General features: G+C 30.8%; 2 protein-coding genes across 3 annotated transcripts; one reads left to right on the top strand and one right to left on the bottom strand.

The window, feature by feature from the left end:
* Positions 1-7,984: 7,984 nt before the first annotated feature.
* Positions 7,985-19,037, top strand: LOC112756104 (kinesin-like protein KIN-4A). Of its 2 annotated transcripts, none has more exons than XM_025804538.2 (26): positions 7,985-8,601; positions 9,987-10,133; positions 10,218-10,367; positions 10,491-10,744; positions 11,190-11,371; positions 11,455-11,579; positions 11,830-11,866; positions 12,105-12,196; positions 12,299-12,406; positions 12,699-12,818; positions 13,010-13,097; positions 13,203-13,312; positions 13,751-13,849; positions 13,932-14,045; positions 14,146-14,262; positions 14,338-14,418; positions 14,785-14,856; positions 15,572-15,665; positions 15,925-15,956; positions 16,041-16,138; positions 16,245-16,343; positions 16,502-16,723; positions 17,203-17,320; positions 17,700-17,855; positions 17,935-18,250; positions 18,561-19,037. In XM_025804538.2, exons 1-25 carry the CDS (start codon positions 8,467-8,469, stop codon positions 18,148-18,150), a joined length of 3,066 nt encoding a protein of 1,021 aa, XP_025660323.1. In that variant the 5' UTR covers positions 7,985-8,466; the 3' UTR covers positions 18,151-18,250; positions 18,561-19,037. The 2 variants fall into 2 exon arrangements, with proteins under 2 accessions (XP_025660323.1, XP_025660322.1); XM_025804537.3 differs by having other exon boundaries at positions 17,203-17,365.
* Positions 19,038-19,684: 647 nt separating this feature from the next.
* LOC112756105 (uncharacterized) lies at positions 19,685-22,124 on the bottom strand. Its single transcript, XM_025804539.3, has 2 exons — positions 21,884-22,124; positions 19,685-20,497 (listed from the first exon to the last, which is right to left on the bottom strand). The coding sequence occupies exons 1-2, from the start codon at positions 22,058-22,060 to the stop codon at positions 20,123-20,125; spliced, it is 552 nt and encodes a 183-aa protein (XP_025660324.1). The 5' UTR covers positions 22,061-22,124; the 3' UTR covers positions 19,685-20,122.
* Positions 22,125-22,605: the final 481 nt, after the last annotated feature.

The raw sequence follows: 22,605 nt of genomic DNA, 5'->3' as shown, positions 1-22,605 counted from the left end.
ACTAATGATATTTTATGGGTTATGGTTGGATCAGTACTATGAGAATATAATTAATTGTAAATTTCTAATTAAAAGCACATATAACTCTACACTGAAAGCACATGTGGTTGATTGTAACCGATGATAATGAATTATTTGTTCGTGCATATATATGGGCTCATCTGTATTCACTAAAAGTTAATAAATGGTTTATTTTGTTAATAAAGTATTTTATTAAATTTTAGTTTATCTTTTTTTATTTTCAATAGAAAAAGACAATTATGTGAGAAATATGTAAAAATAATTGAGAAAAAAGATAAAAAATTAAATTTGAAAAAAAATTTAAAAACTAAATTCATAATTTGTATAATTAAATTTAAAGGAAAATAATCACACTCTATCTCAATACTAATGATAAATGTAAGTGAGCCTAAAATCACATAAAAAGGTTTTCACTTTAGATCGGGTGAAGTTTCAAATAATAATGTAAGTCTGGTTACAAAATCTTCAATCCAAAAGGAATAAAAGTTTTGGTACATGATATATATTGTGTCGGTTAAGGAACCGTTGGAACTTTTATGATGTTGACTTGTATTGTTGATAACTTGCTTGTACAAGGAATCAAGCTATGAAGCTAAGAATTGTTAACGAGATATGAGCTGGTTACATATGAACGTGAGGTGACTAGGGTTGACACTTTACACTTGAGAACCTTCTCTTTAAATAATATTGGACAATGGACAATGTTCCACCTAGTAATAATTATAAAAACATTTTAATTTATGTTCTTTTCATTGAGGCTCGAATTAATGTAGTATATGCTTCTATCAAATATAAAAATGGTTTATTCGTCTGTTTGAATAAGTGTTAGAAGTTTGAATTTCGTTTTGTGTATGTAGTAACTTATGAAGCACGGACATTTTGTTGAGTTGTCGTGTCCGCCTGTCGGATACATTTTGGATACGATATTCACCGACACTCGTCCGACTCGCGTGTCTGCTGTGTCCGACCGTGTCTTAATAAAAAATAAAACGGATACATTTCGGATACGATATTCACCGACACTCGTCCGACTCGCGTGTCTGCTGTGTCCGACCGTGTCTTAATAAAAAATAAAAAATTCTTCTCTGGACACATCTAGACACACCTAAATACCATCACGTGTCAGCGTGTCCTGTCTTATTCTTAACATATATTTTTAAAATAAATTTAGATATAGTATATATTATTATTTATTAAAACAAAAAATATTTTAAATACTTGATATAATTAAAATAAGACATTAAAAATAATTAAAAATTTTAATTTATATTTTAATATCAATAAAATATCAAAATATCATGACGATTTATCTAAAAAATACTTTATATTTTATATGTATGTGTGTCCCCGTGTCATGTAAGATTTTAAAATTCGCGTGTCGGCGTGTCCCGTGTCGTGTCGTATCCCGTGTCCGTGTCAGTGTCTATGCATCATAGGCAGTAACCTACCAGCAATAAACTTTTAAATAGAGTTTAGATTAATGACAAATTAGTCATTAACTTGTCGGGTTAAAAAATATCGTAAATAACAAAAAAAATTTATTTACCGTGAAAAGATTATTTTACTTGTTTCGTGGAATTCCCTCTTTTTGTAATTTTTAATTTGTTAATTTATTTCATTTATCTATATAATATACAATTTAATTAATTATTGCTGGAAAATTAAATAATAAAAAATAAAATGAAACTCAAATAAAGAAGCTAAGGGATATAAAACCGTTCACTCAAATAAATTTGACCCTAAAAAACTGCTCAAATCAAGCCAATAAATAAAGACATTAATTGATTCCACATTATCTGTTTGTTTTTCAATTGAGCTAGTACCTTACTCTAAGATGACAAATTATTATTATCTGAAAGTATTTATTAAATTGAAAATTATGATATTTAGATTTTAAAGCTGACTAAGTTAGGGCAGGAGCGAGTTAGGTTCGAATACTCACTACAAGAAGGAGTACTCCTTTATATATGCACACGTCCGACATAATTAAGAAATAATAAGTTGAAAAAAAAAAAAGAATTGGTTAACAAATCAAATCAAGATTAAATTATAAACGGAATAATATTTCCCTACTATCAATAAAAAATAGTTAAAGTTTTGTCAAAACATATAGTAGTTTATTTCATTAATAGAGATAATAAAACAGATATCTAATTATTTATTTACTTAAGAACTAATAAACATTATAGGGTACAATACAATACAATAATAAAAGTTTTCATGACAAAATTTCTTTGGTTTTTCTTTACATTAAGATCAACTCATATCTCAATTTCTCAATACAGTGATGTTCCTTTAATTTTTTTTTTCTTTTTCAGGTAACAGAGAATCTTATCAAAACATTTAAGGTTTTACTTAAAAACATGACTATTTTAACACCAATTATTCTATACATCACAGTTCCAAATTTTCAATTGTACCCTTTTTATGTTAACATAATCTGTTATTCTGTGGACTAAAACACCGTGGCTAAATAAAAAAAGCGTCACCTTCACTAACTACAAATTTTCATTTGTAGCAAAAATTAAACAAAGTCACCATTTTTTTTACTTTAGCCACAGTTTTTTTTGTTTAATTACTCTTTTGGTCCCTATAGTTTCGTGAAATTTTTAACCTATACTTTTTTTTTTAATTCAGTTCTGCACCAATTTTTTTTCAATTAAGTCCAACTTAGTAGTAATTGGCTTAATTTTATAGAGACCCAACTATAAAAAAAAAATTGGTACAGGGACCTAAATAAAAGGAAAAAAAAGTATAAGGACCCAATTAAAAAAAAATTTAGTACAAGGACTCAATTAAAAGAAAAAAAATATAGGAATCTAATTGAAAATTTTGCAAAACTATAGAACCAGTAGAATAATTAAATTTTTTTTCCCTCTTGTGCTTGTATTTATTCTATTATTTGTCAAAATAGTGTATATACATATCTTTGGATTAATGTATCCAAAGATAAATACAATCATCTAATATGATTAGTTAATAATAAAAGGCATAATTAATTAATTAATTAATTAAGAATGTTTAGATTAAAAGTAGCGAGCTCATTACAAAGTTGAAAAGTATATTTGTGCTGCTGGTTGCCACTGCCCAAAAGAAATTCATAATTTCATATTAGCAATGGCAAGAGTGAGAGGGTAGTGTGAGGCATGGGACCTATTCATATTATTATAGAAAATGAAGATTATTATTGCATGTGATGTAGGAAGCCATTACAGCTGGATATGCCCAATAGGGTGCCCAGATCGGTCTCCATTTTCTTTTATTTTCATCATCTCTATTCACATTTAAAAAAAAAAAATATGTGTATTTCTTTTATTTTATATATTAATTAAAGTATATAACTATATATATACATTTTTGTTATTTATTAAATAGAATATACATTTCACATGATGAGATGAATTTTACATTTATTCTGATATTAATATATATTGAAAGCAAAATAAATAATAATGTGTATTTATTTACCTAATTAATATATAGATATAAATATAAACATAAATGATTTTTTTGGTATATATTCTAATAACGTTTAGGTTGAAAGATAAGTTTGTCTCGCTCTAAGACTATATATGATATGTCTCACTCAAAGGAGTTTTTTTTTAGGAGGCTTATCATTGTTTTGGATATATTGACAAAGTAGAAATGACCCACATTTGGAAAATTTTTAAAATGAAACTTCAATCATCCTTATGTATGAATATAAAGCCTAAGTCATGAGTTTTTGTGATTTTGTTTCTGCTAATTAATATAATGTTAAGTCGAGTGATCAGTTTATTTACCGTGATAAATTAATTTTTGATCTGTTAGGTTATAAAATACCGTAAATAATAAAAAAAATTATGCTACATCCCTTTACTTAATTAATTAATTAATTAACCATTTTGTTTCTCCGTCATTTCTTACTTTGTCTTAATTATTTTTAAATTTGAGTCAATAATAAAAAAAGAAGTCAATAACTAGCTAACATCATTTATATTTTTTTATAAAAATATATTAGGAACCTGTTTTTTTAGTCAACAATATTAGCCAATATTTTTTATTTTAATATTTTTTCTATCTTTATAATATAACAATTCAAAATCTTAACATGTACTTATTTACTATTTTGTTATTAGCTGATTATCTATTAAAAAAACATTTTACTAACGAAACCAATTTTATATTTTAAATATGTAAGTTTTAAATTTTTGGATGGCTAACTTTTTTTTTTTAACTATTTTTATTATATATCATCACCTAATAAAATCGTTTATCAAATGAGCCTTTTGTATCATAATTCTTATTCTATATGCCACCTTTAATTAATTTTCTACTCTCTTTTCTCTTCTTTTTATATTATTTTATTTCCCACTCTTTCGGTGCAATCTTTTATCTCACTCGAATCAGTTTTATAAGAAACTAACTATCATGAGTTAAGGCTTTGTCCCCAATAATAATAATAATAATAATAATAATAATATCTTTTTGCATGTCTTAGGCAACTATTTTACATATATATATATATATTTTTAAATGTCTTTAGGTATAAACAAGAAATAAGCTGACGAACCTTATATTATAATAATAGGGAGACAAAAAAAAAACAGCTAAAACTTGCTTTATTTAGTATTTATTAATTGTTACAATAATTAATAAATACTAAATAAAGTAACTTATGGTTATTTTTGACTGATTTTCTCTGGTTACCCAAGATTTCCGATAATAATAAAGGCTCACAACAAATTTGGTAAATGAATAAATCAACAAGTTATCCGTATGTATACACACATGATGATTGCATGTGATTATTGGCTAATAAAGTCATAATAATTAAGAAAATTAAGAGAAACATTAATTGGTGCCATGCAGCACATTTCAAAGTTGTCTAGAAGATGCATTTCTCTTTTTCTTTCCATGGATGGAAAACGTAATTAGTTGTGATATATTTTAGTTCAACAACATCATATATATATATATATATATATATATATATATATATATATATATATATATATATATATATATAATAAAAAATCTAGAGTTAGGAATAAATGACACTTATGTCAATTTAAATAAAGTTACACAGTTTATAATTATTTATAAAATAAACAAGTGAAATATTGGTAAAATTTAATTTTAATGTATTGATAATATATAATATTTTATATAATTATCTAATTATTATATTTGTTATTTTAAATAATTATTTACATAATTAATATAAAAAATTCTTTTTATTGATATTATATTATATAATTAAATAAATGTATAAAAATATTTTATTCTAATAGTATATTAAAATTAAATTTTTATTTATATTGAAAAAAAGATAAGTTTAATTTTGATATATTGATAATGTAAAATATTTTATACAGTCGTGTAATCATAATTCGGCGTTTTCTTGAATGATTATTTACGCGGTCAATATAAAAGATAATTATTTTTACTGTATTATGTAAAAAATAGTTATTATTTTTATTAGAGCGAGTGACTACCCCATCCGACCCCTGACAATTACCTCGAATGGACAACGGGGCAAAAAAAAAAACCAAATCCGGCCTCTGTTTTTTTTACTGATTAGCTCCTGTGCAAAAAAAAAAACATTGATTTTTTTTGACACAGGAGCCTAGTTGTCTTTTCGAGGTAATTATTAAGAGCCGAGTTGATTTTTTTTTGTTAAGAGCCTCGTTGTCTTTCGAAATAATTGTCAGGAGCCGTTTTAGATTTTTTTCTTATTTAATTATATAATATAATCAATAAAAAGAATTTTTTATATTAATTATAATATTATATAATTAAGGAAACATTTTAAGTGTACCGTAGAGTATTGGTACACCAATTATTTTAACCGTTGATTTTAATTAATATATATATTATATTTTTTATAATTCAGATCAACGGTTAAAACAATTGGAGTATCGGTACTTTCGGTGCACTTGAAATGTTTCCATTAATTAAATACGGTGATAATACATTAAAATTAAATTTGGAAAAAGAAATATGCAAGGTTTGTGGGGTGCAAAAAGGAGGAAAAGTAGAATGCAACATGTGAGGTATGAACGTGTATGATGAGGATAGAGGAAGCTACTATACACATTGGTGTATCTTAAAGCTTTCCCTTTCTTCTCACTCCTCACGTGCCTTTTTCTGCTCTTTTATTCCTTTTTTTATTTTTTATTTTTTTATTTTCTTAGGTTATACCTTATTCTTCAAGCAAATATTACAACTCATCTGTTAACTCCATCACACAATCCTTTTCATAAAATTTTATACAGTTACATGTATCAAAAGTTTTTATGTGGTCCATGTATGTAACAATTTATATGAAAATTTTGATGTAAACTGATTTATAGATTTTTGTTTAACGGTATAAATTGTTTTAGGTAATTTTATAAGCAAAATATTAAATTTACAAAGGCGATGACTTAAGTGATTTCACATGATTTTTATGTATTTCACAACATATATCATTTTATGTAAATAAAGAAAGGAATTACACTATTAAATAACTCATCTTACACATTACCATATTGAAATTAAAAAATTGGTTATTGCACACTTAAATTTCAAGAGAGATATTCTCTGTCAATAAAAAAATGCCATACGAAGGAATCTTAATTTCTTTTCTTATGATTATTATTGCTATGATTTAACAATTTTTTGTAAGACTTATTAATTTATTACTTTAGTTTAAATATAGTTATTAAGTCACAAATTTATATATTTAAATAATTATTTAAGCAATAAATACAAATGTGTATTATTAAAGTATTTCTGTTTTTATCTTTTTTGCGGAAAAGGTACAGTGTAGTGTAATGGGGAATAGAAGGTTCTTTATTTTCTCAAGGAGGAAGAGTAGAGTACAATGGTGTGGTTGCGAAAAGTGGAGGGCAATTTGGGAAAGTTGCGTGATAAAAGAGAAGGGTACAGTGAAGTGAAAGAGAAAATGATTAGTGTGGTTTTTACACTCTTTCACACCCTCCATGGTTAATAGAATTTATTATTTTTAATTAATAATTAATTAATAATTTTTTAAAATATAAACTAATAATATATTATTAAATTATTAAATTAAAAAATTAAATTTATAATTAAAAATATTAGTTAAAGTTAATAAATTTTACTAATTTTAAAATTTTTTCTTTCCAAAACCGTCCCTCTCTTCTATCTTGTCCTCACCGCTATGGTCTATGGACTATGGAGTTTTCACTTGATGCTATTTTTTTCTCTGAAATGGATATTTTAATATGAAGCAAGAATTTTATACTTTATAGAGAATATAGAATCTTCCACCAATTAAACAATTTATTCGATTCGATGTAGTTTGTTTTTTTATTATTATAGATTAGATTTTCTTATAAATTTTTTTACAAATATTTAGTAACAAACATTTTCTTTATATATTTCATTTAAGTCAACACTAATCAATTTTTACCTTTTATCTCTGAAATTTATTAGTACCGAATATTATTAATTTACCATTTATAAATGTTTGATTATGTTATAAATTTTTTAAAAAATTATATACATTCTCATTCTCTCTTTTCTATTGAGATGACCTAAATAGTGGATAAAAAAAGTCAAATAATGATATTATTTAAATATTAGATATGGAATTTAATTTTTTTAAATAAACTATTTAAATATAGACAATTTTAATTATGAAAAATATAAATTAATTTAATACATATTAAAGATTGAAATATTTTGACAGAATAACTCAAAATATTCAAAAAATGAGAATTAGATTTGATATTATTTTCGATACTTTTATGAAATTCACTTATTTTTTTATAAATATAGAATTAATTTATGTTTACTATAATAAAAACCGTCACTATTTCCATTTTTTTAGGTAAAAATTCAGGTGCAGTCGACTTCACGTGAAATTGATAGCTGAGAGCCATTAAATAAAAATTTAGTCAACTTTACCTAAGTTTTTACCATTTTTTTTAATATTAAAAACAGTAGCTTATTCTAAGAAAGAAAAAAAGAAAGAAAAGAAAAGAAAAGAAAAGAAAAGAAAAACTTAGAAGGACATGTACCAGTTGAGTAGTTGAGATAAATATTAATTTTTCTCAGCCTAAACCTTTGTGTTTAATAAAAGAAAAGAAAAGAAACAAAACCATTAAAACTAGTTATAGCAGCTAAACACTTATTAGTTATATCACCTTTTTCCACCTCTCTCTCTCTCTCTCTCTCTCCTTCTTCTTCTTCTGTGGCAGTAGAAGTTCCAGAAACTAGAAACCATCACCACTTACTGCATCTCTCTCTCTCTCCACCACACATTGACAACACTACTCTAAGGAACCGATTGAATTTTCTTCTGCACCTTCAGCATCTTATTTTCTTTCTTCTCTTACTGCATTCTATATCACACTGTGTGTGTTTTTTTAGCTGCGATTCCATAACACCAAGCCTCTTTTGTGCGCGCGTGCTGTGCGCGTGACTGAGCTTCCAGCCATGGAAGCAGCAACAGCAGCAGCAACAGGTGAAGATTGTTGCGTCAAAGTAGCGGTCCACGTTAGACCGCTCATCGCCGACGAGAAGCTCCAAGGTTGCAAGGACTGCGTCACCGTCGTCCCTGGCAAGCCTCAGGTTCTCCTCATCAAATCTCAACAATGCTTCCGAAATTATACTCTTTCTTTTTCTTCTTCTTTCTTAAATTCAGTTACAGTTGGCGGTTACAATAATACCGGTAATACGGTTGTAACTAACTTTCCGACTGCGGTTGTTACAATGCGCTTTTTTTTTTTTTTTTTTTTTTGTTGTCTGTTACTTTGATTGCTGATAATTCCGGGACGGTATGGATAATGAATAACGGATGGAGATTAATGATGCAGCAGCTGCAATTTGAAAGTTGAAGCCATTGTTTTGTTGTTAACATGTGAAAATGATTTGATTTTGGGTTGATTCATTGATGTTCTACTGTTTAGGGATGATACAGTGTGTGGATTTGGTGAATTTAGGTGAAGATCTGGATCCGACATTTGCTTGCGTAGTAGAAAGTAGGATTTGGAATTTGTTTCCTTTTTTATTTAAAATAATATTTTTGCGATCTGAATTCTGATGATGATGCTTTGCTTGATTGAGATATTTGACTTTTTATGCAATTTCTTGGTTTGGAGTTGGACTTTAGGAATTTGATTGTGTGGTGGAACGGCTCTGTTGGTCTGATAGTTGTGATGTAATTTTTGGGGGAAAATGTTTGATTTTTGTGTTGTGTGGCTGCGTTTTTGTCTTTTTGGTTTTTGTCTGGTAGGGGTCTATGGGATGTAATTTGCTGTAATGGTATGTCTTTGATGTTGGAAATTTTTGGAATGATTGAAAATGAAAATGAAAATGAAATGATTTATGAAGTTTTAAGAGGTAAGAATTACCAATCACCAAAATCTTATACGCAAGGTGATTTGTATTTTAAAATGAATTAAATCCTTTGAACTAAAATCATTTCAATAGATGAACTGAATTATAAATGAAATGAACTCCTTGTTTCCTTCTTCTCTTCCTTTTGATTCCAATTGAACAAAAGAGATTCCAAACACTCAGTAAATGACAAACAGGTCCTTGTAAATGAAAGCAACTCTTTGGACTATAGTTCACTTGCTTTTCATGAATGATTTTCCTCTCCTATTTATGTCAAAATTTCACTATTTTGTATTTGGTAAGAATATATCAGCTGATTTCCCCCTGAAATAATAAGTTAAAGTAATAATTTACTCTGCATATTCATTCTACATCTAATTGAAAAAGTATTAAAAATACTTTAAATACAAACAAACTAAGAATTCCAATATATTTTCCGTGAAAATTGAATTTGTGGATGAAAATGACTTGAAGTTGTACACCAAAAAAAAAAAAAAAAACATAGGACTTGAAGTTTAAGTCTTTGGACACCTTCATCTAAAATTGCAGACTGTATTAGTTGCCTTGAGTAGCTGAAAAGTGGGGTTATGTCTTATGCTAATTGCAAATGAATGCAGGTGCAAATTGGTTCCCATTCCTTTACATTTGATCATGTCTATGGGAGCACTGGTTCTCCTTCATCTGCTATGTTCGGTGAATGTGTTGCTTCCCTTGTTGATGGTTTGTTCCAAGGATATAATGCAACTGTTCTTGCCTATGGTCAGGTATAGTTAACTGCTAAATGGGACAGAAGTTGCACGCACTGCACATACTTCTCTCTAGCACATGACATTTTTACTCCATTGCAGACAGGTTCTGGGAAAACATATACCATGGGCACTGGCTTTAAAGATGATTACCAAGGAGGAATAATACCCCAAGTTATGAGTGTCTTGTTTGACAAAATCGAGATTTTAAAGCATCAAAGCGAATTTCAGTTGCATGTTTCCTTTATTGAGGTGTGTCGATAGCTTATAGCCATGGTTTTGAAAGTTTAGTTCTTCTTTATTGCCTGAAACTAATAGATTATTACTTGTGAATTGATTAAGATTATACATCTAACAACCTTTATCTGTGAATAGATTCTTAAAGAAGAAGTAAGAGACTTGCTGGATCCATCGTTTTTGAACAAACCAGAAACTGCAAATGGACATGCAGGGAAAGTAAACGTTCCTGGGAAACCACCAATTCAAATTCGTGAAACATCAAATGGTGTCATTACCCTGGCAGGATCTACTGAAGTCAGCGTTACAACACTGAAAGAAATGGCTGCTTGCCTAGAACAAGGATCATTGAGTAGAGCAACCGGGAGCACAAATATGAACAACCAATCCAGGTAACTAATGCATTTTCCTTCTTATCAGACTGCATGAATCTGTGCTTATTCATGTGGTATTTTTATTTCACTTTTAGATTCATAAACTAATTTTGGATATCAAAGTATGAGCTGTTTAATGTGAAATATAGATAATTTTAAAACAAGAACTAAGGAAGATATGGTGTATAATGGATTTCAATTATTGGCTATTGCTAAATCACTGATGATTTACAGACTTAAAAACCAGACTAAGCTTTGAGTTATTTTCTTTTAAATTTTAAAGCCAGTGTTGTACTTAAAGTTTCAATTTCTTATGGGAGGAAATATGTTTATACTACAAATAACCTTTTTTCCCCGCAGTGAATCTTCCTGAATTTACTTGTTGGCATCATTATTAACTGCTGTAATTTATGCTTGAGTTCTTGTTTATTACTTATTCTTCTATTAATATGTGGCCAACTAGTCGTTCACATGCCATCTTCACCATCACACTAGAGCAAATGCGGAAGCTCAATAGTTCCAGCGAGATCGGCGCAAATGATACCATGAATGAAGAGTATCTTTGTGCCAAGTTACACTTAGTGGATCTTGCTGGATCAGAACGAGCTAAACGAACAGGATCTGATGGCTTGCGTTTTAAGGAAGGTTAGATGATGGCTTTAATAATTTGTGCTAGTAAATAATATTTTCATCATTATATATTCCTATTAATTTTCTCTTTCATACAGGAGTTCATATAAATAAAGGACTTCTGGCACTGGGTAATGTAATTAGTGCGCTTGGTGATGAAAAGAAGAGAAAAGAAGGAGCTCATGTTCCTTATAGGGACAGTAAACTTACTAGGCTTTTGCAGGTTTATATCTCTAAGTGTACCTTCTCGTAGTATACTCTAATGATGTTGAAATATGCTTACTATTAAGTCAGTTTAAAAAGGATGTATTTTCCCCTTTGAAAATATCACCGTGTTTGAATGAATGACAACAAAAATAAGAAATAGAAGTAACCAAATTCTCTAATGTTATTATTTTCTTTCTTTGATCTTTAACATAAATTTTCTTTTCTAGAAGTTGTGTATTTATAGATAAAGCTAAATGATTTTGCAGGATTCACTTGGTGGTAACAGCAGGACTGTTATGATAGGTAACTCGGTTATTCTTGCTTGTATCCTAGTCGATTTTTTTTATCTCCCATCATTGGCTTTCACAAGATAAGCTTCAACCAAAAATGAAAAGCTTCTTCATGGATCTCATGTTACTATTCTTCTTCACAATTTTTTTTCTTCTAAGATTGATGATGAGTATTACATTGTTGTATTGCATGCTCGTTTCCAATGTACATATATTCGCTGCAATAAAATATGTTTCTGTTTCTTTTCCAGCTTGCATAAGTCCCGCAGATATTAATGCTGAGGAAACCCTCAACACTTTGAAGTATGCAAATCGTGCACGCAATATCCAAAATAAGCCTGTTGTAAGTATCTGCATAAATTTATGTTCCATGTCATATCTCTTCGATTCTTCGTTTTCAATATATATTGCATACATTTAATTTTATATTTTTATTCTTCCTTAGGTGAACAGAGATCCCATGTCCAGTGAGATGCTAAAAATGCGACAACAATTAGAGTATTTGCAAGCAGAACTTTGTGCTCGCTCGGGTGGCTCTTCTGAGGAAGTTCAGGTAGTTTGGTTTCTGGTAGCTTGAATCTTTGGAAATGTGTTAAATTCTGCATTACGTTTAATATATTTCCTATAATAGGTCAGTGATAACATTAATGAAATGACTTATGGTAAACAGATGGGCATCAATCAATGCTTACCTTTTTTGTTAGACAGAAAGTATCCCAGCCTTCATCGTAGCTGGACCTCTTTCATAGACACTACTAAATAATTTGATTTACGCAAAGTACACGTGTTGATATGGTTTATGTTTTTGTAATTAATATATAATCATTTTATAACTGTTTATTTAGGTCCTGAAGGAAAGGATTGCTTGGCTTGAAGCAGCAAATGAGGATCTCTGCCGTGAACTTCATGAATACCGTACTCGAAGCCCTGTTAGTGTTATAGATCACTGTGAAAAAGATGCTTATGTATGCCTCTGATTCCATAGTTGATATTCTTGTTTGACTTAACAACTTTTTATTCTTGTTTGACTTAACAACTTTTTAACAATTTAATACCTAGACATATCTTGGTATTTGCATTCCACTATATGGATTAGTTTCCATTACAACAGCCATTCTGTGAGGCTATGCATTTAAGTATTAAATTTCCTTTCCAGGATGACAGCACATGCAACGTGAAGACTGATGGGCTTAAGAGGGGCTTACCTATCACAGCCCCTGATTATCCAATGAGTGAAACAACAGGTAAGACTTGTCTTTGGCCTGAATTGAGTAAGTTGTTTGATAAGGCTAATATTAAATATTCGATTAGAATGCCATGATCCTTGGTTAACAGTGCCAGTTTTACAGGTGATTCAAGGGAAATTGAAGAAGTAGCAAAAGAGTGGGAGCATACATTACTGCAAAACAGTATGGACAGAGAGTTACATGAATTGAATAAACGCTTGGAGCAGAAAGAGGTTGTTATACTTACATATAATTAAACCCATATCTATGACATATTATGCATTAGAGGATAGCATTCAAATCAATAGAACCATTGTGTAACTTGTGTTCTATGATTTGATAACCCTACAGTCAGAAATTTTGTTTTTGATGGTTGATGGTGTTTTCTGCTTTTAGCTTAGAAAATGATATTCTACTGCTTCACTTCTTGGATTTGATCCCTTATCTTCTGATTTCAAATAGTTAGATTTTTCATTCCAAGGATTTCTTCATTAACAAGCTGCCAAAATCAAATTAAAATAATAAAAGCAGTAGCTGACTGGTCTTTTCCCAACTTCATCATCGAATAATTACAGAGCATAATGTTTAATCTCTGCCTTCAAGAAGAGACTACCATATTCTTTCTCTCTCTTATTTTATTACCTTACTTAATGGGATTGATGTCTGTACAGTCTGAGATGAAGCTTTTTGGGATATCTGATGCTGAAACTCTCAAGCAACACTTTGGAAGGAAGATAATGGAGCTGGAGGATGAAAAGAGAGCTGTGCAGGTTTGATAGAAGTTATGTGCAAAGTTAATTTTACTCATGCAGAAAATTCATATTCATGTATGCATCTGATTTGTAAATGCAGCGAGAGAGGGATCGACTTTTGGCTGAGGTTGAAAATCTTGCTGCTAATTCTGATGGACAAACACATAAATCAGAGGATATCCATGCACAAAAGCTGAAAGCCCTTGAGTCTCAGGTGAGGAGTCCAGTTTTTCATTTGAATTTGTTTTACAGTTGTATGATTTTGGTTACAACAATTTGACAGTGGTAGAATCTTTCAAAATATATGAATTCAGATCCTGGATTTGAAGAAGAAACAAGAGAGCCAGGTCCAGCTTCTGAAACAAAAGCAAAAAAGTGACGAAGCAGCAAAGCGACTGCAAGATGAAATACAATCTATAAAGGCCCAAAAGGTTGATTTCTGTACTTTGCAAATGCATAATTGAGATCATGTACTTTTGTCTGCTGTAACCTGAATAATGTTGCAGGTTCAATTGCAACAAAGGATGAAACAAGAATCAGAACAGTTTCGGCAATGGAAAGCTTCTAGAGAGAAAGAACTTCTGCAAGTATGTCAAGCTTCCTCATTTTTTCATGATTTTGTTTAATTTGTTCACAATACTTTCAACTAACTTAAGGTGATAAAAGTTTGCTATTTTTTTCTTCAAAAAAAAAAAAAAGAAAAAAGGAAAGCGTGAGTAAGCACGAGTTAATACTTAATTTAGGGTACAAACTATCTGCTTCTACAAAGCTTTCAAACAACTCATATTCAATAGGTAGAATTAGTATACAGAGATGGCCATGTTTAGCTGGACTTGTGTCTTGTGCTAGTATGATAGCTGATCATGATCAATCTAACACTTTCCAACATGATTTACCTGCCTGCACTGCATTATTCTCTATGGCCTTTATTGGTTATATGTTTTGTGAGACAGTTAAGGAAGGAGGGAAGGAAAAACGAGTTTGAAAGGCACAAGCTGCAAGCATTAAATCAGCGCCAAAAACTGGTGAGGGTTCCTAGTTGTTAGATGATAGTTTTTATATAATTTTTAACTTGGACATTTTAGTTTACACTAGAGATAAATATATTAAGATTGAAGATTTTGTGGTGGTGGTGGTGGCTTTATGTGCATTTACTGTTTCACCTTTTATATGCAACGCCTGTACTTAAAAATATAGGAAAAATATTTCTTAAAGAATGAAATCTATATGATGATATGTTTCAATTTAGTGGTAAATAATCTGGGCAAGTCATATATATATACATTTTGTTGCATGTAGTTAATTCTGTCAATTAAAGCAACGGTGCATTGTAAATTGAAGCACCAGGGTTTAGGCGTATGGCTATGTGCAAAATATTAATCAAGATTGAATACATGTTATACCTTCATTATCCAAATTTCTAGGTATTCTTGGGTGATTGACATTGACGTGTGTGCCAAAGTAAACTATGACTTCCTCCAAAATATGTCAAATATACACAAATAGAACACTTTTTGTGCTGTGATATTCAACATGTTGTGCTCCCATCTGCTTTTCATTTTGCTATGCAATATGCATAATTCTTAGAATAGAATAAATTCTTCTTTGACCAATATAAATTGAATAAATAAGATGGTTATAGAAACACCTATTTTCTTGATGATATTTGTGGTTATCTTGATTCTTGACTGATACTTATCATAAGAAGTTACTAAATCTAATAACTAAATGTTTCCTTAGGTTCTTCAAAGAAAGACTGAAGAAGCTGCAATGGCAACCAAGCGATTAAAGGAATTGTTGGAAGCTCGCAAATCTTCCAGCCGAGATACTTCAGGTATGATTTGTTGTGGCCAACAAGAACGTTAACTTTGTAGGCTACTGAGACAGACGATGCTCGTATTTATTAACTGGCATGTCATCTGGTTTGAGGCATGAAACAATCAGGCTTAACTTTAATAGATCAGTTGAAAAAGGATTTTCTTTTAAAATGGCTTAAGTATAGGAAACTGTCTTTTAGTGAATAACATGGGAGTTTAAGTAGATGGATCTTCTCTTTCATTTTATTAATATTCTTATTCTCTTTCATCCTCCAGTTACAATGAATGGAAATGGAACGAATGGGCAGGTAGCATACTTTCTCACTCTCTTGGATTTGCTTACTATCCATGCTAGCTTAAATCTTAAATAAGTATGTTTTCATCATTTACAGAGTAATGAGAAGTCCTTACAACGGTGGCTTGATCACGAGCTAGAAGTCATGGTAAAAGAGCATGAAGTTCGTTTTGAGTATGAGAAGCAAAGCGAAGTGTATGTAACTTATGTTCACTAATTACTTTTCGTACTAATTGATTTGTATTGTTGTCATAATGTCATTGATTCTTTTTCTGATTCTTAATTTGAATGTAATCCTCAGGCGAGCTGCCCTTGCAGAAGAGTTATCCTTGCTGAAGCAAGTAAATGAGTTTGCTGCAAAAGGTCTCAGTCCTCCAAGAGGGAAGAATGGATTTGCTAGGTATTCCTTGTTTTTAAATAAATACAATAATTATATTTGTTAGTTTTTTACCTCTTTACATCTTGAAAAAATTCTCTCTTTCAAATAATAAACACATGGAATCTAAAAGGATAGCTCTCTCTGCTCAATGGCTTTTTAACACTTGCCATATTTCTCAGAGTGTTGTCCATGCCACCAAATGCAAGAATGGCCAGAATAGCTTCACTTGAGAGCATGCTGAGCATATCATCTAATTCACTTGTGGCAATGGCTTCTCAACTTTCTGAGGCAGAAGAACGAGAACGGGCTTTCACTAGTCGTGGACGCTGGAACCAGTTACGCTCAATGGGAGAAGCCAAGAATCTGCTTCAATATATGTTTAATTCTGTTGCAGATGCTAGGTGCACTTTTTAATCCTTAATCACTTTCTATCTTTCTCTTGATCTATTTCAAATTTGCAAATCTGACCCAATTCAACAAAGAAACTCACTTATTGGAACCAGGAAGTTTGGTAATTCTTGTAAATTTTAGAACAATAATGTATCATATTTTCTACTTTTCTTTAAAGGATGAAATGAGCTCATAGAAATAGAACTACAAAGGGCCATTGACATGATTTGGTGTCCTTTACACGTATAAGTCTGGCTTCTATATCTTGATAATTCTATCATTATTTTCAATGCAATAACTACATACAGAGAGGGAAGGTGCCTTTTAGGTTTTAAAAGTTTCCTTTAACAAATGGCTTGACATTATGATAATTGATTGCAATAATTTAAATCTCGTTAAATGAGTATACAGCATTTGTATTTTGTTGAGTGGCTTATATTGGCTCGCTTGTACTATTATTTAAATTTAATGTACGAGACGATGACTGCAGGTGCCAACTATGGGAGAAGGACATTGAGATCAAGGAAATGAAAGATCAAATCAAAGAACTTGTTGGTCTATTACGGCAAAGTGAGATCAAGAGGAAGGAAGTTGAGAAGGAGCTAAAGGTGAGGGAGCATGCCGTTGCAACAACATTGGCAGCACCACCTTCTGTAAGATCTTGTCTGCCTATTATTCAAGGAAAAATCAACGAAGATTTTGAAAATAAAATACATAACTGTAAAGCTCTCAGCAAAAATTAACTCACATATTTAGAAGAAATTAACCATGGCATACCACCTCGGTTTCTTGGGCATAATATGTCAAAATACTTATCATACATATTAATGGTTTTCTTTTTCAAACATAAACTGTTCGTACTAGCATACCAAGTAAACTGTAAACCAAACTTGAAGCAAATAATTCAAACCGTTTAAGGCACAGGCCATAATACTATTGTCATCACTGTAATTTTAGTTGTTAATTTATCATCACTTGATATAACAGGGAAACTCTCCAAATTCATTGAAGCATAATGCTGATGAAGATACGGGACCATTGTCTCCAGATTCCGTGCAAGCTCAGAAACAGCGAAAATATACACCAGGCATTGTTAATGGCCAAGTGAGGCAATCAGCAGCATTTATAGATGAGAGTAAAAGGGTAATTTGTTCTGCATTCATGTGAAACTGGCAAACATATTTTTATAAGACCAAGTATGTGAGATTTTCTTTCGATGCAGATGGTACCCATCGGGCAGTTGCCAATGAAAAAATTGGCAATGGCAGGACAAGCATCTGGCAAGCTATGGAGGTGGAAAAGAAGCCATCATCAGTGGCTACTACAATTTAAGTGGAAGTGGCAGAAGCCATGGAGACTTTCCGAATTGATACGACATAGTGATGAGACGATCATGAGAGCCAAGCCACGTCCCCGTGCCTTGCAACATAGGAAGTGATCCTCTCTTTGATCAGCCGTTTGGTGTGGCTCAGTATTCATTTGTTTTTTTCTACATGAATAATTCTGGACACAAGGCATTGGAAAGAACATAAAACTAGGTGCGGGTAATGACTATTTATAATGTATATTATTCTTACTTCAAGCAATCACTTCTGCTGCTACACAAGCTTTCAAAATGAGTGTCTCCTCTAAGGTGCAGGGTTTACTTTAAGATGATGCCCTTTGTTTTTCATCAAAGGTTACAATGTGCATTTTATTCTCTAAAAGTACACATTATACTTCAGAAATGCTTCAGAAATTATATTCTCTAATATCTTCTCATCTAATTATTACTCAGTTACTGTTATCCAAACAATTTCTTTTATAAGATGCATTGATCTGATCTGACAATCTTGTTTCTTGCTGCAGTGTAGTATAAATGGTTGCTGACATTATATATACCGCTATCAGTCTTTGTTAATACTGTGCAATACTGGAAAGTTTCCATAGTTGATGCATTTGGAGCATTGTGTGAGGTGTGCTGCAATGTTGCCAAACAGCTACCCTAATAATTGAAGCATAGGAGATAGTTGTTTGCTTTATAAGCATTGGAGAATAGTCTGAGTCTGTCCATATCAATACTAGAGGGGAACAAAAAAGGAAATATTCTTTTTTCTAGTGGAAATATGTATTATTAAGGGTCTTTTTTAATACCTTACTGTAAGTTTTTGTGGTCTCGTCATGTTTGGGTCACATTGATTTTTGTTGATATAAGTACTGTAACATTGCTTTGTCATGTACCAACAGAGGGAAAATTCTTCTGTGTATTATTTTTCTTGTCTATAAGGTTTTTTGTGTGTAAAGAACATTAGTTACTATATTGAAAGGGATTTTAATTTTAGTCCACATCTTCTCTATTTGGACTTGTTATTGTTTCTATCTTACCATTCCTTTTATTTTAAATCATTTCTAATATAAGACCACTGAAAAGAAATTGGGTTTGGCTACCAGTCAATCAACTTGGTGTTGGGGTACATTTTCACTTTCATTTTGTATTTAAGCAAGCAATAGCTCAAATGGCATAGTCTCTTCGAGTCTCCATATCTTCGGTAAAAAAAAAAAAAGCAAGCAAGATGTCAAAAAAAGAAAAAAGAGAGAGAATATGTAATGTTTATACTTATTTGTGTCTCATACGCTAAGTTGATACATATTTTTTTACTATTAGTATGGGTCTTAAAATCCACATAAAATAAGTTTCACTCCAATTTATAGTGAACAAATATGCACCAACTCAATGTACAAGATAAAATAATCACAACATTTCCCAAGCAACAATTTACTAGTTGTATTTTGCTGTTTAATTGTTCCCACGGTATCCATTGCCATGTTGCAAAAAGAACCCAAAAAAAATAATAATCATAGTTGTAATTCAATACAACAAAGAATCATGGTTCTACCATTGTGTCAACCCAATTTAATAAAGCAAGATTAATGGTACTGAAAGCATGCCCGAAAAAGGAGCATAATAATGGAAACCCCTAAAGAAGAAAGAATTATGACAAAATGACAAGAGCTAAATCATTTATCTCCATTATCTTACAACTCATCATCATTACATACAAAAAATCCGCAAAAAAGAGTAAACATAGGAGAGAACAATGTACTCTTGTGGCTCAAATGTAGCATTTAGAGTCCAAATGGACATCAATCACACCAAGTCTTATACTCAGAAAATTTTCTGTATTGGTGACTCAACTACTGAACTACTGAACCACTATGGTTTTACAGCATTAAATTCTTCAAAGAGAAAAAAGTTTGCTAATGTAAACTTTACTATAACATTGACATGAATGTTTCAAAGACCAAGTATAAGGCATTCAAAGCTTCACTTCCAAGATATTAGAAAACTTGATCTTGAAAATGCATAGAAAAGCATCAACAAGCATGATTTCGGCTCATGATTTCGGTTCGCTCTACACAAAGCATTGGGGTTAAGAGCACCAGTATGCATAGTGCTCGTCTTTACGATGATTACTAACAAGGCCCCCACACTTCAAACAGATGAAGCTGCTTCCGTCTGAAACCGCATCCAATACTACTTGCATCCTGCCGGTTTCAGCCAGTATGGACGTCCCATGAGCATCAGAAGAAATTGACGGGCTGGCAATTGAAGGGACGAGGGTGTTAGTTGCAGATGGTTCAATTATTACAGGCTGAGCTTCGGCAATGGCGCACTCAGCAAACAAAGAAGCTAGCTGGTCAACAGCAGCATTGTCTTGAAGTCTACTTCTATACACCTCACGAGCACGATGCAAGGACTGAAATACAGCTTCATCCCCACCTTTGGATTTCATTGCTACAATTACCTGTTTCCGTTTAAAAAAAAAAAACACATCAGCCACCAAAAGAATGGCCAAAAATTTTAGTATCTGTCTATAAACATGATTAAGTTTCACACATATCACATTGAAATATATTATCTCCTCATTTATCAGAGAAGAAAAAAGATCATCGACTCTGTGGAGTAACTGATAATACTGAAATCACTTGATTGTCAGGGTTCTCGAAACATTAGAATAAAAAAAATAAAATTCTCTCCTGCCTGCTGCCACGATGCGTTGGTGAAAATTCAGGCTATGATCTCCTACAACGTATCATGTACGCAGAGTTGGATACAAAAACCTCCAACCAAGAGCCATTTGTTGAATAAAAACCAAAAACATGAAAAGAAATATTCATTTTACTGATGCCAAGGCTTATTGATTTTTCTTCCAGAAAAGTATGAAGTCATGTTTACACACAGCATGCCTAGGTTGTGCTTCCTTTGTTCGTATATTTGAAATCCTAAAATTAGGAGGACTTTAAAAGTGTGAAATGATTTATCCTCCTATCTCATCACCATAAGCATTCTCCTAATCACTAAATGAATGAAAAGTTATAATGGATTGCTTTTTAAGGTTATCAAAACATAGTTTCGATTTACCGTATACTTCACCTAGTCGGAAGATTTTTCGGATGCTCTATCATCACTCGTAAAATGTACATAGAAATCCAATAATGGAGAATTTTAAATGATAGTCTTCCATTTCCATTCCATCATTTAAAAACTCCAAAACAGGGGTGTTCTAAATTCTAAACATTCCGAATGTATGCTAAAATTATGCTGCTTTCCAAAAACAAGTAGCTAGATTGTTCATGTAGAAAGTAAGAACAGTGTACTAAACATTTGCAATGAGTTAAGCAAAATTCCCCACTAAGTCTTCAAAGCATTTTAAGGGAGTTTGATCATAAAAAAGTCACCAACCCCAGAATCATATTTTGAAATCCACCATGCAGATGTAATCAATAAACAAAACCAACAAATAAAAAGTTACTCATTTGGTAAATTCTAAACTAGTTATGGTAATCATCCCAAAACAATGTTCATATATAATTTGATTTATCCAACATACACAACTGATTTGGCTAGTTTACTCAGCAAGGTAAGCATGCTCTATATACCATTGCACAAAACAGTATTGAATTAATTCAAACCTCGCATATATAAAAAAAAAATTAAAATAAACAAATAAACAAAACTTCACAAGTGACCAAAATTGTACAAAGAAAAGAAAAAGCTACGATTCCAGTGAAGTAATAACAAAAAAGAAAACTTTATGCAAATTAACGATTGGAATGAAGATAAACATAGTTGATTTAATAGAATTGGAAGAATAAAATAAAATTGAAAGAGAGAAATGAAAAAAGATTACAGCTTGGAGAGCTTGGGAAGGTTTTCCTTGATTGATGAATTGGCGAGCCAATGTGAGTAAGTCGCGTACGGAGTCACTTTCGCCGGAGCTCGACGGAACCGCCCCTAGCGGCGGTGCCTCCGCCGCAGACGGCGCCACCTCCGTCATCTCGGCGTCCATATCTGACGATCTTCCCATTCGCCTTCTCCACACTCTCTAATCTTTGTGTTCTTTGCAACTTTTATTTTGAAATAATAAATCAATATAAAGTATTTTATTTATGCAACTATATTAACAAAATTACGTAATAATGTGTAATTAATTAATTATATGTATTAGATGTGTTTAACTCTCTTTCTATAAATAAAAAAATTCAAAGTTTACATTTTTTTAATTCTAGTGATTCAATAAATTTTTTCAAATAAAAATAGAATTTATTTCAAATATTTAATGTATTTGTTTTTTATTTATTAAAAATAACAAAAAAAATAATTTTAATAATTTTAATTTACGTATTTGTTAAATTTGTAAAAATATTAGTATGAAAGATTTCTTTTTAATTAATGAATAAATTTGACTCAAATTAATAACTCATTAAATTAGATAAAAAAAACGTATTCTATCATATTTAATTGATTGACTAATAAGGATTAAAATTAAACTCTACAGTATTAAAAATGGCTGAGCATTTTACCAGAAAAAATAAAAAGGCTGGAGATTCATTACCATAAAAGTTGTCAAAG

This window comes from Arachis hypogaea, chromosome 6, assembly GCF_003086295.3.
Source record: "Arachis hypogaea cultivar Tifrunner chromosome 6, arahy.Tifrunner.gnm2.J5K5, whole genome shotgun sequence".
Classification (NCBI taxonomy): Eukaryota; Viridiplantae; Streptophyta; class Magnoliopsida; order Fabales; family Fabaceae; genus Arachis; species Arachis hypogaea.
The sequence above is the reverse complement of the archived record's forward strand: the minus strand, read 5'-3'. Positions and strand labels throughout refer to the sequence as shown.